Below are 16,037 nucleotides of genomic sequence, written 5' to 3' on the forward strand. Positions count from 1 at the left end.
CACCAGATCTCAACCCATTAGAGCATCTTTGGGATGTGGTGGAACGGGAGCTTCGTGCCCTGGATGTGCATCCCACAAATCTCCATCAACTGCAAGATGCTATCCTATCAATATGGGCCAACAGTTCTAAAGAATGCTTTCAGCACCTTGTTGAATCAATGCCACGTAGAATTAAGGCAGTTCTGAAGGCGAAAGGGGGTCAAACACAGTATTAGTATGGTGTTCCTAATAATCCTTTAGGTGAGTGTATATATATAGCTATACAAGATCATAAAATGTGGTTTAAAATAATTAGATGAAGAAAGTGTCTCACAGCAGGACACTGATGACAATGCTTAAAATGTCATGTTATTTACTCACATAAATGTTTATTTTGAATAATGGGTGAAAACAAATTTGGCCAGATTATATACACTGGCGGCTTAAAGTATAATAATGTACAGATTTTGCTCTTATGGAAAGAAATTGTCATTCTAGGTTGTACATCTGGCCTTCAACATCTTTTTCTGTCCTTTGTCTTTAAATGTTTTTAGTATACACCTTTAGATGAAATCTTCAGTTTTTTGGCAATTTCAAGCATTGCATAGCCTTCATTCCTCAAAACAATGATTGACTGACGAGTTTCTAGAGAAAGCTGTTTCTTTTCTGCCATTTTTGACCTAATATTGACCTTAAGACATGCCAGTCTATTGTATACTGTGGCAACTCAAAAACAAACACAAACACAAAGACAATGTTAAGCTTCATTTAATGAACAAAATAGCTTTCAACTGTGTTTGATATAATGGCAAGTGATTTGCTAGTACCAAATTATAAATTTAGCATGATTACTCAAAAGTGATGGCTGCTGGAAATTGGGCCTGTCTAGATTTGATCAATAATGACTTTTTTCAAATAGTGATGGTGCTGTTTTTTACATCAGTAATGTCCTCCTGACTATACTGTGATCAGATGAATCCCACTTTGTGAATAAAAGTACCAATTTCCTGCACATTATTCCAAACTTTTGTCTGCCAATATATATATATATATATATATATATATATATATATATATATATATATATATATATATATATATATAAATATACAAATATAAATACTGTATATGTATATAAATAACTAAATAAACATATTTCTTTGCAGATATTTATCAGATGAATTGCTCATATTTTCCCTCTATGTGAGTTTGTAGTTTATTTATATCTGCAGTTTTAATTCCTTCCCTAGATTATTCTTGAGAAAAAGCTCAATGCTTTGACAAATGCTGTTTCTGCTATCCTTTAAACAAAGTAAGCCTCAAAGACTCAAATAGCCACAAATAAATATTTTTCATGACTTATTGTCTGCATTTGTATCAGGGGTGAGCATTATTCTGGCAAACGAATCGGTTAACTAACGTAACCTCGGTTCTCTCTAGATGAGGGAACGAGTATTGCGTAAGCTAGCTTACGCTACGGGAAAGATTCATCTTTTCTGAGATATTGAAGCCAAAAAATTATCCTTAATTTTGTATCCATTGTCAACGCAGTGCAGCAGCTGCATACCTTGAGCGGGCTAGCTTGCGAGCTCATTGGTTGCTCTGCGGCAACTGCTGCAGCCTATAGACGAACTTGAGTGAACTCGCGTCCAATGAGAGGCCAGCGCCGTCACTGTATCAAAGCCCGCCAGAATGGGCGTGGCTAGAGTGCATATAAGTGTAAGTTCGTGAGGCTGGAACCCTGGTTTTCATTGAACGAAGAGAAAGTCGCTGCGTGGCGCGAAGCACGGCCGGCTACGCAACACTCGTTCCCTCATCTAGAGAGAACCGAGGTTACGTTAGGTAACCGATTCGTTCTCTTCACGAAAGGTTCTCTCGTATGCGTAAGCTAGCTTACGCTACGGGAACCCATTGTCAACGCCGTGCGCGCCAAGCATCCACTGCATGAGCCCGGGGGTGGGGGACCCGGGGAGCCCTTGTGAGTGGGGGAATAATATTTGGCCGGCAAGAGTGCAGGCCAGTGTGTGTGTAATACATAAGCACATAGTGGGAAGGGAAAGACAGAGCGGCGGTGCCGATCTGTGTGGAATGTGTCCCGTCAGTGCAGCTCACCAGGGGAGCTGTAACGTATTAAACCGCTAGTAGTTTTGCCTGCAGGGCGGGCACTTCCAGATTGTAAAATCTGACAAAGGTGGAGGGGGAAGCCCAGCCCGCTGCCACACATATGTCGTGAATGGAAATCCCGCTGGACCATGCCCACGAGGAGGCCATGCCTCTAGTAGAGTGAGCCCTAATGCCTAACGGGCATGGTAGGTCTTTTTACGCGTACGCGGAAGCAATAGCGTCCGCTATCCATCTAGACAGTGTCTGTTTCGAGGCGGCGAAACCTTTGGTGCGCCCTCCGAACGAAACGAAAAGCTGCTCAGAGCGTCTGAAAGAGGCGGAGCGCGCAGTATACAATCTCAGTACTCTGACTGGGCAAAGGAGATTGGCGTCGCATTTGCTATCGGATGCTGGCAGCGCCGATAGGGAAATGATTTGTGCTCGGAAAGGAGTACCGATCACCTTGGGGACATAGCCGTGTCTAGGCTTTAAAATGACCTTGGAGTCACTTGGTCCAAACTCAAGACACGCAGCGCTGACAGACAGCGCGTGAAGGTTTCCCACACGTTTAACTGATGACAGGGCAGTTAGAAAAACGGTTTTGAGTGAAAGGTATTTCAAATCCACGGATTGAAGCGGTTCGAAAGGAGGGGCTTTCATAGCTTCGAGAACTACAGAAAGATCCCAGATAGGAACCGATGGGGGGCGCGGGGGGTTCATCCTTCTAGCTCCCCTGAGGAAGCGGATGACCAGCTCGTTTTTTCCCAGTGACTGGCCGTGCAGGGGTTCAGCGAACGCCGCGATGGCCGCCACGTACACTTTGAGCGTGGATGGGGATCTGCCCTTATCCAGCAGCTCTTGTAAAAACACGAGCAGCGACGACACCCCACATGTCCGTGGGTCCAGGTCTCTGTCAGTGCACCATTTTGAAAACACAGACCATTTGGACACATAGAGTCTTCTCGTGGAAGGGGCTCTAGCGTGTATGATAGTGTTTATTACTCCTTTTGGCAAAGCGACGGGTAGTCGTTGATCACCCACGCGTGCAGCGCCCAGCGCTCTGGGTGGGGATGCCAGATCGTGCCGCGAGCTTGAGAGAGGAGATCTGCTCTCACTGGAATGTGCCACGGGGCTGTCAGTGACAGCTGCGTAAGCTCCGGGAACCATGTCTGATTCTCCCAGCGCGGGGCTATGAGGAGCACCGAGTGACGCGTTTCCCTGATCCTCTGCATTACCTGTGGCAATAGCAAGACGGGAGGGAAGGCGTAAAGCGGGCGGTTGGGCCAGTCCTGGGCCAGCGCGTCCTCGCTTTTCGAGAAAAATACTGGGCAGTGAGAGTTCTCTTCTGACGCAAAGAGGTCTATCGCTGCTCTGCCGAATATGCTCCATAACTTCTGGACTGTTTGAGCGTGCAGGGACCATTCCCCTGGGGAAATATTGTCTCTGGACAGTCTGTCTGGGCCGTCGTTCAGGTGGCCTGGCACGTGCATCGCCCTCAGCGAGCGCAGGTGGCACTGGGACCAACTCAGTATGCGTTTTGTCAGATGGAAGGACGGTTTAGATAGGATACCACAGATCTGTTGTCCGAACAGACCAGGACGTGGTGACCCTGAATGACCGGGAGGAAGCGACGCAGCGTGCATCGACCGCTATCATTTCCAGACAATTTATGTGAAGGAGCTTTTCCTGAACTGACCATAGGCCAAAAACCGGAGAGCCCTCGCGAGACCGCGCCCCAGCCCGTGTTGGACGCTGCCTGTCGAGATGACTTTTCAGCGAGATACAGCTCCCATCGTCACTCCCCGCTGATACCATTCGGCCACTGCCCAGGGCTGCAGAGCTGAGATACAGGTCTGAGTCACTCTGATCGGCTGGCGGCCCATGGCCCAAGCCCGGCGAGACGCGCGGTGTTTAGCCAATGCTGAAGCGGGCGATGCACAGTAAACCCAGCTGAAGTACTGCTGCGGCTGAGACCATGTAACCTAGCATTCTCTGAAATTTTTTCAGAGGCGTGAGGCTGTTCATCTGAAAGGACGCGGCTAGTCGCTGAACACGGCGCTGCTGTGTAGATAAGCGAGCCGTCATCGCCATGGAGTCTAGTTCTATTCCAAGGAAGAAAATTGCCTGACTGGGCTGTAGTGAGCTCTTGGTCCAATTGACTGCAAGACCCAAACTGTTCAGATGACTGAGGAGAACTGTCCTGTGAGACAGAAGCTCCGTATGTGACTGTGCCAAAATCAGCCAATCGTCCAAATAGTTCAGAATTCGCAAGCCCTGACTCCGCAGGGGTGCGAGCGCCGCATCCATGCACTTCGTGAAAGTACGGGGTGCTAAAGACAGGCCGAACGGAAGGATGGTGTATTGATAAACCTGGCCGTCGAGGCGAATCTCAAGAATGGCCTGTGACGGGATTTATCTGAATCTGAAAGTAGGCATCTTTCAGATCGAGAGAAATAAACCAGTCCCCCTGGCGCACATGCGCGAGGAGTTTCCTGATTGTAAGCATTTTGAACGGCCTTTTTGCGAGCACCTTGTTCAAAACCCTGAGATCTAATATTGGTCTGAGGCCGCCGTCTTTCTTGGGGACAAGAAAATTACGGCTGTAAAACCCCGACTCGCTCAGAGAAGGTGGCACTCTCTCTATGGCCCTTTTGCACAGAAGGTTTGCTATTTCTGAACGAAGCATGCAGGCTGCTTCCGTGTTCACAATAGTTTCGAGCCGCGCCCTGAAGCGGGGAGGGCGGCGATCGAACTGTAGCAAATAGCCCTGTTTTATTGTGCTTAACACCCATTTGGATATCCCTGGGATAGCTTTCCACGCTTTGAAGCGTAACGCTAGAGGGTGAATGGCCAAGTCGCCCTGATTGCCGCACACAGCAGCTGAACAGAATGTGTGAGCAGCTTACTGTGCTTATGCATGACTGCTCGCAGACAGCAGGGACAGGCTGTTCTGTGAGTGACTTCCCGATTGAGGTGAATGGGGAAAGAGTCACATCTGTTAAGTGATGCGCGAGCATAGTCACGGGCATGGGACTTACATACAGAGAGGTGTTTGCTGGCCGTGTGACAGAGCGGGCAGAGCAGGGGCGCGCGCACGGACTTGTGGGCGCTTTTATTGACTCTAACACTCGAGCTGGCTGTGCCCGCTTTATGTGAGTGGGCTCTGATAGGGACACGGGAAGTGTAATGCTTGTGTGTAGGGGTGAACACTGGATTGTGGGCACATTTTCTACACATAAGGCATGTTTGCTTTTTACAAGATTTCTTTGTGTCGCCGTGAAAACGGCATTTGAGTGCAGGCAAGCGGGCTGTATCACCGGCTTGTTGGCTGCTGAATCCACCACTGCAGTAGCATGAGAGAAGGGGACTGACAGGGGGCGAAGCTTTGACGGTGGTCCGGCCGCGGCGGGACTGAACCGTCGTTTCCTCAACAAATCTAGGAGGACTTCGGTTGCTCAGGTTTCAGCGCAATCTTAGGCCGAGGCCCGCGGGGGGGCGGCGGTCTGCGGCGGCTGTCTGAGCGCGATCTAGGGCGGCCGCCCTGTCGACGCTGAGAAGTCTGGCTTTGCTGAGCTGGGCGCTGTGAAGAGGCTCGTGCAGGAGGCTGGTCACGTGGGTGGCCTGCAGAGGAGCTAGCGCGACGAGGCAGGAAGAGATTCATGGCTTGGGTGGCTTTCTGGACTTCCGAGAAACGGTCAACAATGCCACTCACCGCGGAACCGAAGAGACCGGACGGAGAGAGCGGCGCGTTGAAGAACGTGGAGCGTTCAGCTTCTCCCATGTCGGCTAGCGTTAGCCATAGGTGTCTCTCGGTCACAGTCAGCGCGGCCATGCACTTCCCTAGGGCTTGAGCTGCAGCTTTAGTGGCGCGAAGGGCGAGATCCATCGCGCTCCTTAGATCTGAAACAGCCTCTGGGTGTGTAAGACGGCCATGGAATGCAGAGCAGATGCGGCTTGGCCGGCGGCGGCATAGGCGCGGCCAACACAGGCGGAAGCCGCGGGAGCCGTGCGGCGACGGCTCTGAAGAAAGCAGCCGTCGAGTCTGTTGGGAGCCTGCTCAGAGGGCGGTGACCACTCGAGCCCGAGGCGGTCGACGGCCTGTGTGAGGAGGCGCGTTAGTTCTTCTTCGACTCCGGCGCGGGTCCTGCTGGATTCCTGGGCCGATGAGGAGGCTTGGGAGTCTGACCACTCCTCGCTGTCCGAAGCCATGATGGAACAGCAGCCCTTATCCTCCGCCTCGTCATCCGAGATGGCAGCAGTGCGGCCGCTCGGCGGCAACTGCGCATCCCGGGGGGGCCGGGAGGGTGAAAGCGAGGCTCGAGGGAGAGGCTCCGGCGAAGTAGTCGCTTCTAACACCGGTTCCAGCAGCCTTTGGGAGCGGTGCTTCTTTCTGCGCGGCGAAACGAAAGGCGGCGCGGTGGCTTCGGTCTTGAGTGCTTCGAGTCGAGCCCGCAGGGTCGACATCAGAAGCTCCTCGCAGAGGTCGCATCCGCCGTCAGCGAGGTCGAGCTCTGCATGTTCCAGTCCCAGGCAGAGAGCGCAGATGAGGTGGCAGTCTCCGGCGCTGAGAGGGGCGCGGCATGAGGCGCAGGTGGTGCGAGGCATCTTTAAAAAGACGCTCGTTGCTCTTTTTGTGAAGTTCGCTGAGGAACTAGCTTGCTCTAAAAAGGATACGTCACCGGATGGCGTAGCTCGCAGGATGGCTGAAGGTGGCGAAGACGGCCGGCTTCTTCGAGCGCTCCAAGCTTGCTAGATGCCCCTCGAACGGCGACGCGGCTTCTGCAGTTCAGAGATGCGAAGAGCTTCGCTGAATAGATGAAAATCAGGGTTCCAGCCTACGAACTTACGCTTATATGCACTCTAGCCACGCCCATTCTGGCGGGCTTTGATACAGTGACGGCGCGGGCGCCTCTCATTGGACGCGAGTTCACTCAAGTTCATCTATAGGCTGCAGCAGTTGCCGCAGAGCAACCAATGAGCTCGCTAGCTGGCCCGCTCAAGGTATGCAGCTGCTGCACTGCGTTGACAATGGATACAAAATTAAGGATAATTTTTTGGCTTCAATATCTCAGAAAAGATGAATCTTTCCCTTAGCGTAAGCTAGCTTACGCAATACGAGAGAACCTCTCGTAAGAGAACCGCGCTTCAGCTCCCAGAAATTATTTGTGGTATGAATAAATTATGCAAATGACTATGTACTGCTCATAGCTTTACTGTTTGCTGATTTTATATAAACTGCTGATATTGTATTTGTTCTAACTTGCAGTCATTTGTCATTTTGTGATTATTCAGAGCTCATCTTATACTTAATATGTTGTTTTTGGTTGTCACCATTATTGAGATTTGTATATCAAATAATGAGGTCCATGTGAGGTAATAATTACAAAATGATATCCATTACATTATTTCAAAATAAAAGCCATAGTGTTGGCTTGTCTTGAAGAGATTATTACATTTTCGCTTTGTTATGAGGTCCGCGGGGGCATGTTGGAGCCCATGGCGGCCGCCTATATTGGCTGTAGGACGGGCTGGTACTTGCACAGGAGCGGGCCAGCCCAAATTACTCAGCGGCCCACCGGGAAAACGACCGGTGCTCCCTATGGCTAGTCCGTCACTGTATGAGATAATGGTAATCAGTACAAAGATTCAGAATTTTTTATGTATAATTTTATTTTAACTTGGTTGGCAGTGATTGGACGATGCTGGCCATTACCTGTTTCAGAATTAATTATGCTCATTTCTGATTGGTAAAATGCTTGAGCACTGGCTATCACTTGTTTGTTTAACAGTGCAAAGAGAGGACATTGAGGGCTTGTTGCCAAAGTAGAAATAAATGTGCAACATAAGAGACAAATCAAGTCAAATAATTTGTATTTGTGTAGTTTTTATTTGTGCTTTTCCCAACAGACATCATTCCAAAGCAGCATGAATAAGCAACACTCCTGGAAACATAACAAACTATTTGATTTAAAAATCTGAGTTTCTATAGCTTGGTATTATTTACAATTTCACAACTTAGTCCCACTGTCCACATATGTGGACATTCATTTATATATATATATATATATATATATATATATATATATATATATATATATATATATATATATATATATATATATATATATATTGTGTTTATTAGGTGCTTATAGTTACAAATCAAAAAGGTAAATGGAAAATGCACACAGCAGTCATGCTGTGGTCTCAGGATGTTATTACAATCATTATTATTATGTTTACATTTATAATTGTCTTTAGATCTTAATTTGTATAAATCATTTCCACCTATTGACCTACACGGATACTTACTTGACAGCAAATGGGGCTAATGGAGGAAGTTGGAGACAGTAAATATTTGGATTTGGGGAGGTGGTTATATAGGAATTTTGGACCACTTTGCTTTTTCATTTTGTTTGTGCAATTTGAATTTGGACGTGAAATGCGTGCAAAAAATGTTGATCCCTCGACAGTGGAGACGGGGGTTGACTATGTAATTAGAATATTTTTTATGCACATATCGTGAAAATATATTTTGCATATCGCCAAGCATTACTGGGCATCATACATTACAGTTCGCCACAGCCAGCGTATAGTACTGGACTTTTATAAACCCAATTGTAATTAATCAACAAATAAGAAAAACTTTTTTAAACAGAAAAGTTCTTATAATGGATGCTGTGGAGACAGGTGTGCCAAAGGATATAAAAGCACAAATGTGAGACTTTTTTTTACGTTGTAAATAGCCTGGAATGTTCCTTTAACTTGACCTGACTTGGATTACCTTAAACTTAGCCTGTAACAGCCTGTATTAACTTAACTTCATTCTTTTTTATCTGTTATGTTTCATGTCTCGTTTGTAGATTATAGAAGAAGTAAGCGGCTCATCTTACTATGAGCCTGAATCACACAGCTCCTCATCTATTCTGAAGAGTGAAAGACTGGACTCTTGCAGGGTAACACGCACACAAACACTGACACCATGCCAGTTACTACTCACTATGTTAATTACATAATCAATATGACGGACAGAGCGAGAGAGGAACAGCATCATTTTACTTCTCTGTATGGAGACATTACTGAATGTAGTAGTTATTTATCTGGACTTCTAGAGATCACCTGCTCTTGAGTCTAAATCATAGAATTTCTTTCATGAATCCTGTACTAAACTGATTGGTGAAGTCTTGTGTTTCATCTTAAGATAATTAGATGATAAAGGACCAACCTGTGTTTGAGAATATTTAATGCTAATGGTTTTACTAATTCTTTCTCTCTCTTATAGTCAAGTACTGTCCTCCATACGGATTCAGATGAAGAGAAAATGTCTGGTCTTCTGTCTGCAGTTAGCAGTGTGGAAATCAAAGACAGAGACAGACGTGAGTAAACACACTTCCTACCAAACTTTCAACTCTACAATGCCTCGTGTACATTTTCTATTTCTATATTAACCCTTGGTTACTGTTCATAACAGGCCGACACATTTACTGTTCCAGGTCGAATTTGACCCGGACACAGTAATCATATAATCAATAGATTTTTTATAAAGGAAATCCATTTCTGTAAATTCATGGCATTAAACCTTTTCATTTCATCTGGAATTTGATCAACTTAAGTTGATTTTTTTAATATATTAAATTATGCAATTTGTTAATTAAATAAACAGTTTATATTAATTTCCTTTTTTTAAAACATAAACTTCATTAATCTGACAAATTAAGAAAATATCATATTTTTCAGGCTTTTGGAGCATTTTCTGCCATCTGGTAAAAAAAAAAAAACAACAAAAAAAAACATAAAATGACTGGCCTATTAAAAATTTATTATGAATCTCTCATTATGTTACATTATCACCAAATATTGGATTCGATATTTTTGTCAGCTTGTTTTCTTTCAATTATCACAGACTTTGTATTTCTTTTAGGAACTTAGATCATAGGCCTCATTGACCTTGAGTTTATGCACCTCTATTTTTGAGTGAAAAAATTATTATTTGTGGATAATTTTGGCAATATTAAATAAAATATGAAAACATTCTGTATTATTTATCACACTAGTTTGCTTTAATATTTAACTTGGAATATTTTTTTAAATGCTTTTATTTTGTACAAAATGGCACAAAGTCACACTTGTGGTTTTCCCGGTCAAAAAGGACCAGCCATTGAAAATCAATGGGGGAGATCAAAAATAAGAGACAAATTGAGTGTTCAGGAGCATGTTCATCATGTTCATGTTCACATATGTGCATTTGTGCTTGCAAACATAAAGCCTCGAACCTATACACGTGCACTAACACACACATTATCATGCACACAAACACACACTTGCTCATGTACACAAACTCTTTTGAGTATTATTATTGCTTTCTTTTTCAAAGAGATTAACTTTATCCTATCCTGAACTGCATCCATTCATCCATCCAACATTACCACACACACACAAACACGCACGCACACACACACACACACACACACACACACACACACCCATAGTGACCCCTCTCCAATAGAATCTTTCTTTGATGATCTTTATTTCATCAAGCATTGTGTTTCAAAAGCAGAGCACACATTTGCAAGTCACATGCAAAAATCTATTGTCAGTTATGTGCATGAGGACACAAAACAACAGGTGTTCATTAATTTAGTTTGTTGTTGATTCGAAAATATAATTGAAATATGAACAGTGTTGGTATTTCTTTATATGACAGTGTTAATGTGTAAATAGTCTTAGGCCAGTTTTCTTTGTCACAATGGTCATATTTGACAGGGAACAGCACAAATGTTATGTTGTGCCCCTTTTTAGAAGGCCTGTTTTTTGTTATCTTCCCCATTCATTTTCAATGGCCGGTCATCTTTAACTGGGAACACCTCAATGCTATTGATTCTATTGGAGAGGGGTCAATTTAGGGCAAAGACAGTTCTCTGTGTGTGTGTGCATGCGTGCGTGCGTTAATGCATGTGTGTGTGATAATGTTGGATGAACGAATGGATGTTGGATGGGTAGGATAAAGTTCATCTGTGAAAAAGAAAGCATGTAATGCTCAAAATGTGTGCACGCATGTGTGAGTGTGCGTTAGTGTGCATTAGAGCTGCATGATTAATCATATCGCAATCACATTCGCGATGTCAGCCTGTGCGATTATATGACGGCAAATGCTGCGATTTTATTAAATAAATAAGTGCATGTGTGGACGTGACAGCCCATTCTCTCTGAGAGCTGTTTGTCCATTTTCTACACCGCTAATAAAAAGATGACCAGTCAGTCTCAGTTTAGGGAGTGGCAAGTGTGGTCATGTCATGTGAGTTTCCGGTGTGCAGGGCAGACCGACACTGAACTGGTGGCCAGAAAAAATAACACAGACCACAGCTTGGCGATATGTCTTTATTTCATCAATAATTAAAGTTAGTATAATACAGGAGCATGACATGTAAATAAGCTCAAACTCCAAAACTTTCATTCTCGGTGCGGTCAGAGCTGCTTCAACCAGTCGCGGAAGAGACATAATCTGAGCGGGAGTTGAGACCATGAGAGATTTAAAGTTCCGCCGGCTGATGCGCACGCTAACACAGAGACGCTCGTCTCTCACATGCACATACTGTATGTGAACATGAACATGTAAGAAAGCATGTAATACTCAAAGAGTTTGTGCGTGTCCGTGCGCATGTGTGCGTTTGGGTGCGCATGTTTGTGTGTGTGTGTTTGTGTGTTTGTGTGTTTGTATGTGTGTGGTAATGATGGATGGATGAATGAATGTTGGATGCAGTTCAGGGTAGGATAAAGTTAAACTCTGTGAAAAAGAAAGCATGTAATACTCAAAAGAGTTTGTTCGTGTTCTCGAGCATGTGTGTGTTTGTGGGGAGCGGTAGTGTAGCAGTTAGCGCGCTGCGCTACGAACCTGGCGACCTGAGTTTGATTCCTGCTCATGGCCAACACCAGTGACAATTATCTGAACCGGTCCTGGACCTCCCCTAGGTTGACTCAGCCGAAAATGAGTACCTGGTGTGGTGTGTAAACATCACCACTTGGGGAGACAAAGGCGGTCGGGTGTGGTGCTGGCCACCCACCCCCTCGTGTACTGTTCCGGCCTTAATAGGTGCTCGCTAACAGCACTTGCCCCTACAGTCTGTTAAGGCTAAATGGGGGATCTTTGTGTGTGTGTGCACACTTGCACAGGTTCGAGGCCTTTATGTCTGCAAGTACATATTTTTTATTTTAAAAAAGCATTAAAAAACTTCCTGGTTAAACATTAAAGCACACCAGTGTGATAAATAGCACAGAAAGTTTTCATATTTTATTTCATGTTGCCAACATTATCCACAAATAATATTTTTTTCAGTAAAAAAATGGAGGTAAATAAGCGCAGGTCAATGAGGCCTAAGTTTAATAAGTTCCAAAAAGCAATACAAAGAATTGAAAGAAAACAAGTTGACAAAAAGATCGAATCCAGTATTTGGTGATAATTTAGCATAATGACAGATTTATAAGCTATTTTTATAGGCCGGCCATTTTTGAAATACATAAAGTGTAACAAGGTGATTCCCTGTCTTAGGTTAGTTAGGATCACTATTTTATTTTAAGATTGTGAAATGTCATAATAATATTAGAGAGAATTATTTATTTCAGCTTGTATTTCTTTCATCACATTCCCAGTGGGTCAGAAGTTTACATACACTTTTTTAGTATTTGCTTGCGTTTCCTTTAAATTGTTTAACTTGGGTCAAACGTTTTGGGTTTCTGGAATATTTGCCCATTCCTCCAGACAGAACTGGTGTAACTGAGTCAGGTTTGTAGACCTCCTTGCTCTGAATGAGGTCAGTGCTTTGTGATGGTCACTCCAATACCTTGAATTTGTTGTCCTTAAGCCATTTTGCCACAAATTTTGGGTTATGATTTTTGGGATCATTGTCCGTTTGGAAGATCCATTTGCGACCGAGCTTTAACTTTCTGGCTGATGTCTTGAGATTTTACTTCAATATAGCAACATAATTTTCCTTCCTCATGTTGCCATCTATTTTGTGAAGTGCACCAGTACCTCCTGCAGCAAAGCACCCCCACAACATGCTGCTTCCACCCCCATGCTTCAAGCTGGAATGGTGTTCTTCAACTTGAAAGCCTCTCCCCTTTTTCCCCTAAACATAATGATGGTCGTTATGGCCAAATAGTAAAATTTGTGTTTCATCAGATCAGAGGACATTTCTCCAAAAAGTAAAATCTTTGTCCCCATGTGCACTTTAAAACTGTAATCTGGCTTTTTTATGGCGGTTTGGAGCAGTGGCTTCTTCCTTGCTGAGCAGCATTTCAGGTGATGTCGATATAAGACTTGTTTTACTGTGGATATAGATACTTGTCTACATGTTTCCTCCAGTATCTTCACATGCTCATTTGCTGTTGTTCTAGGATTGATTTGCACTTTTCACACCAAACTACATTCATCTCTAGGAGACAGAATGAGTCTCCTTCCTGAGCAGTACAATAGCTGTGTGGTCCCATGTACTATTGTTTGTACAGATGAACGTGGTACCTTCAGGCATTTGTAAATTGCTCCTAAGGATGAACCAGACTTTTTTATTTTCTGAGGTCTTGGCTGATTTCTTTTGATTTCCCCATGATGTCAAGAAAAGAGGCACTGAGTTTGAAGGTAGGCCTTAAAATACATCCACAGGTACACCTACAATTCAGTACACCTCCTATCAGAAGCTAATTGCCTAAAGGCTTGACATAATTTTCTGGATTATTATTATTATCGTTCTAAACGACTTGCCAAATCTATAGTTTCTAATATGAAATCTGTGGAGTGGTTAAAAAAATGGTTTAATGACTTAATGACTTAAGTGTGTGTAAACTTTTGACTTCAACTCTACATGCCGAGCCCGGACTGCTTTATGAAAACAAAGTACAGAATGCTAGTGTTGTAAATTCAAGAATCAATTTATTGTCATTGAGCATTTACAAAGATGTACACAAGATAAAAATATTTGACTAAAGGGTCAAGACGAACACGTACAAACAGGAGAAACTTTCAGGTAAACATTAGCGTACCATTTGACTGTACTGTAGCCTTTAGCTGGTCATTACTTGTCTGAATTATTCCAGTATCAACGAGAGATATATCCTAATGGTTCCAAGATTTATTTTAAAAGAGCTGAAAGTTTTTCCCCCTTCTATTCCTCCTGGCTAAGTATCCCTTCAATTCTTAAATAAGTGCTCTGATGTCCACTCCTTTGTGTTTCTTTGCCCGTTGGCCAGATTATAGCACTATACAACTGGTTACCATTTAAAAATACAAACGACCAGTTTATAACGCATATGAACTTGATAGTTTATACCAAATTTTAAATACTACACAAAACTTTACGTGCCCTGGCAGACAAACTGTTTTGATTCTCCAGACAAGATGGTGACAGCGCTTGCCGTTGTGACGAGGCAGGCAAAGAATGAGGATCTAAGTGCAGCTTCAATGCAAACAAAAGATGAACAAAGTAACTCAGAATATAACAAAATGCAGGAAACCAGGCACAGAACATGACAATACATGCAAAAATGGACCAACTAACCGGGGGAAACAAGGGCTTAAATATACAAGGGAAAAGGAACACAATCAGGGAATGGGAAACAATCAGAGAGAATCAATCAATGAATAAAACTACAAGGACTACAAAACTAACACAGGAAACAGGAAACTAAACAAGAATTTCAACATAAAAGCACAAAAGACAACAGGGAATATGTGACAGTCATGACTTAATCAAAATACTATCTGTAGTGATCCACTGATGTAAATGGGCCTAGCCTCTGTAACCAAATGTTAAAACAAACTTAATTTCTAGATGTATTTCACAAGTTATGAATTTGAATATATATACTTAAGCCCTATTCGGACGGGACTAGTTTCCCCTGAGAGGTAAGGAAAATTTGTGTTTCACAGACGTACTTTGTGATTTATTCCCATCTGAATCTGACAAGTCTGTTTTTCTCACACAACCTTTGAACCACTTGTTTTGAAATGTCAGTTTTTGTAATAATGCTACATTATGCTTACAGTCGAACCTGAGGCACAATGAAGAGACAAGCATTTTGTTAACGAGTAAATGAAAATAAATGTCAATAAAACAAACATCAATAAACACAAATGAACAGTGATAATACAATTTGTGTACAAACATAAAACTGCAATGGCAAACGTTTTTGCAAATTTTTACAAACATCTAAATTCAAATCAAATTCAAATTTGTGCATGTGTGTGATTGATTTTTATTTATTTTTTTCAAATTAAAAGTGTTTGTGTGTGTGTGTGTGTGTGCGTGTGCGTGTGCGTGTGCGTGTGCGTGTGCGTGTGTGTGTATTCAACATTATGGATGATTGATTTTATTTGAGAAATAATAATAAATAAAAAAAAAAAGCTCTGTGTTATGGTCTCACCCATTCATTTTGTCAAATTAGACCCGGAACAGTAAGAGTCTCACACTTTGATTTTGCAACCACAAGGAAACTATTTTTCATTTTAAAAAGAAAAGAATTTACATTATTGAATTACATTAAGAAAGTAAATATGGTCCATTTTTGATTTCATTTTGATGACTTTAAACAACACCAGTATGTCCCACTGTCTTTTCTTGTCAATTCCGTAATCTAAAGGGGGGTCGCACATCAGATTCGTCCTAAACTTTGAAACCATTGTTTATTTGTTTTGTTTGCACTTCAGCACCATTGCTTGGCATTCATCAGCAGCCAGCTATGACTTCGGGGGCTGCTTAAAATTCTGCCGTGCAACTCACATAATTTTCCATAAAATTCATCCCAAAATATTAAGGGGACATACACTATTGAACTAAGCTGTGAGATATATTTTGTATAGGCAATTCTTCAGTATATAGATATATTCTTGAATAAAGCCTATATAAGGCTAAACACAGTATAATAAAGTCGTCCTTTCTAATCTTTCAGTTTGAGCAGTTGAATCA

General features: G+C 43.1%; 1 protein-coding gene across 2 annotated transcripts in view; it reads left to right on the plus strand.

Moving 5' to 3' along the window:
• LOC127620591 (actin filament-associated protein 1-like 2) overlaps positions 1–16,037 on the plus strand; it is an 82,843-nt gene that overhangs the window by 49,936 nt on the left and 16,870 nt on the right. For both annotated transcript variants that reach the window (XM_052093759.1, XM_052093760.1), the window contains exons 7-8: positions 8,943–9,035; positions 9,362–9,455. In XM_052093759.1, the coding sequence (XP_051949719.1) occupies positions 8,943–9,035; positions 9,362–9,455 (187 nt within the window). The remainder of the gene's footprint in view (positions 1–8,942; positions 9,036–9,361; positions 9,456–16,037) is intronic.

This window comes from Xyrauchen texanus, chromosome 27 (assembly GCF_025860055.1).
Source record: "Xyrauchen texanus isolate HMW12.3.18 chromosome 27, RBS_HiC_50CHRs, whole genome shotgun sequence".
Taxonomy (NCBI): Eukaryota; Metazoa; Chordata; class Actinopteri; order Cypriniformes; family Catostomidae; genus Xyrauchen; species Xyrauchen texanus.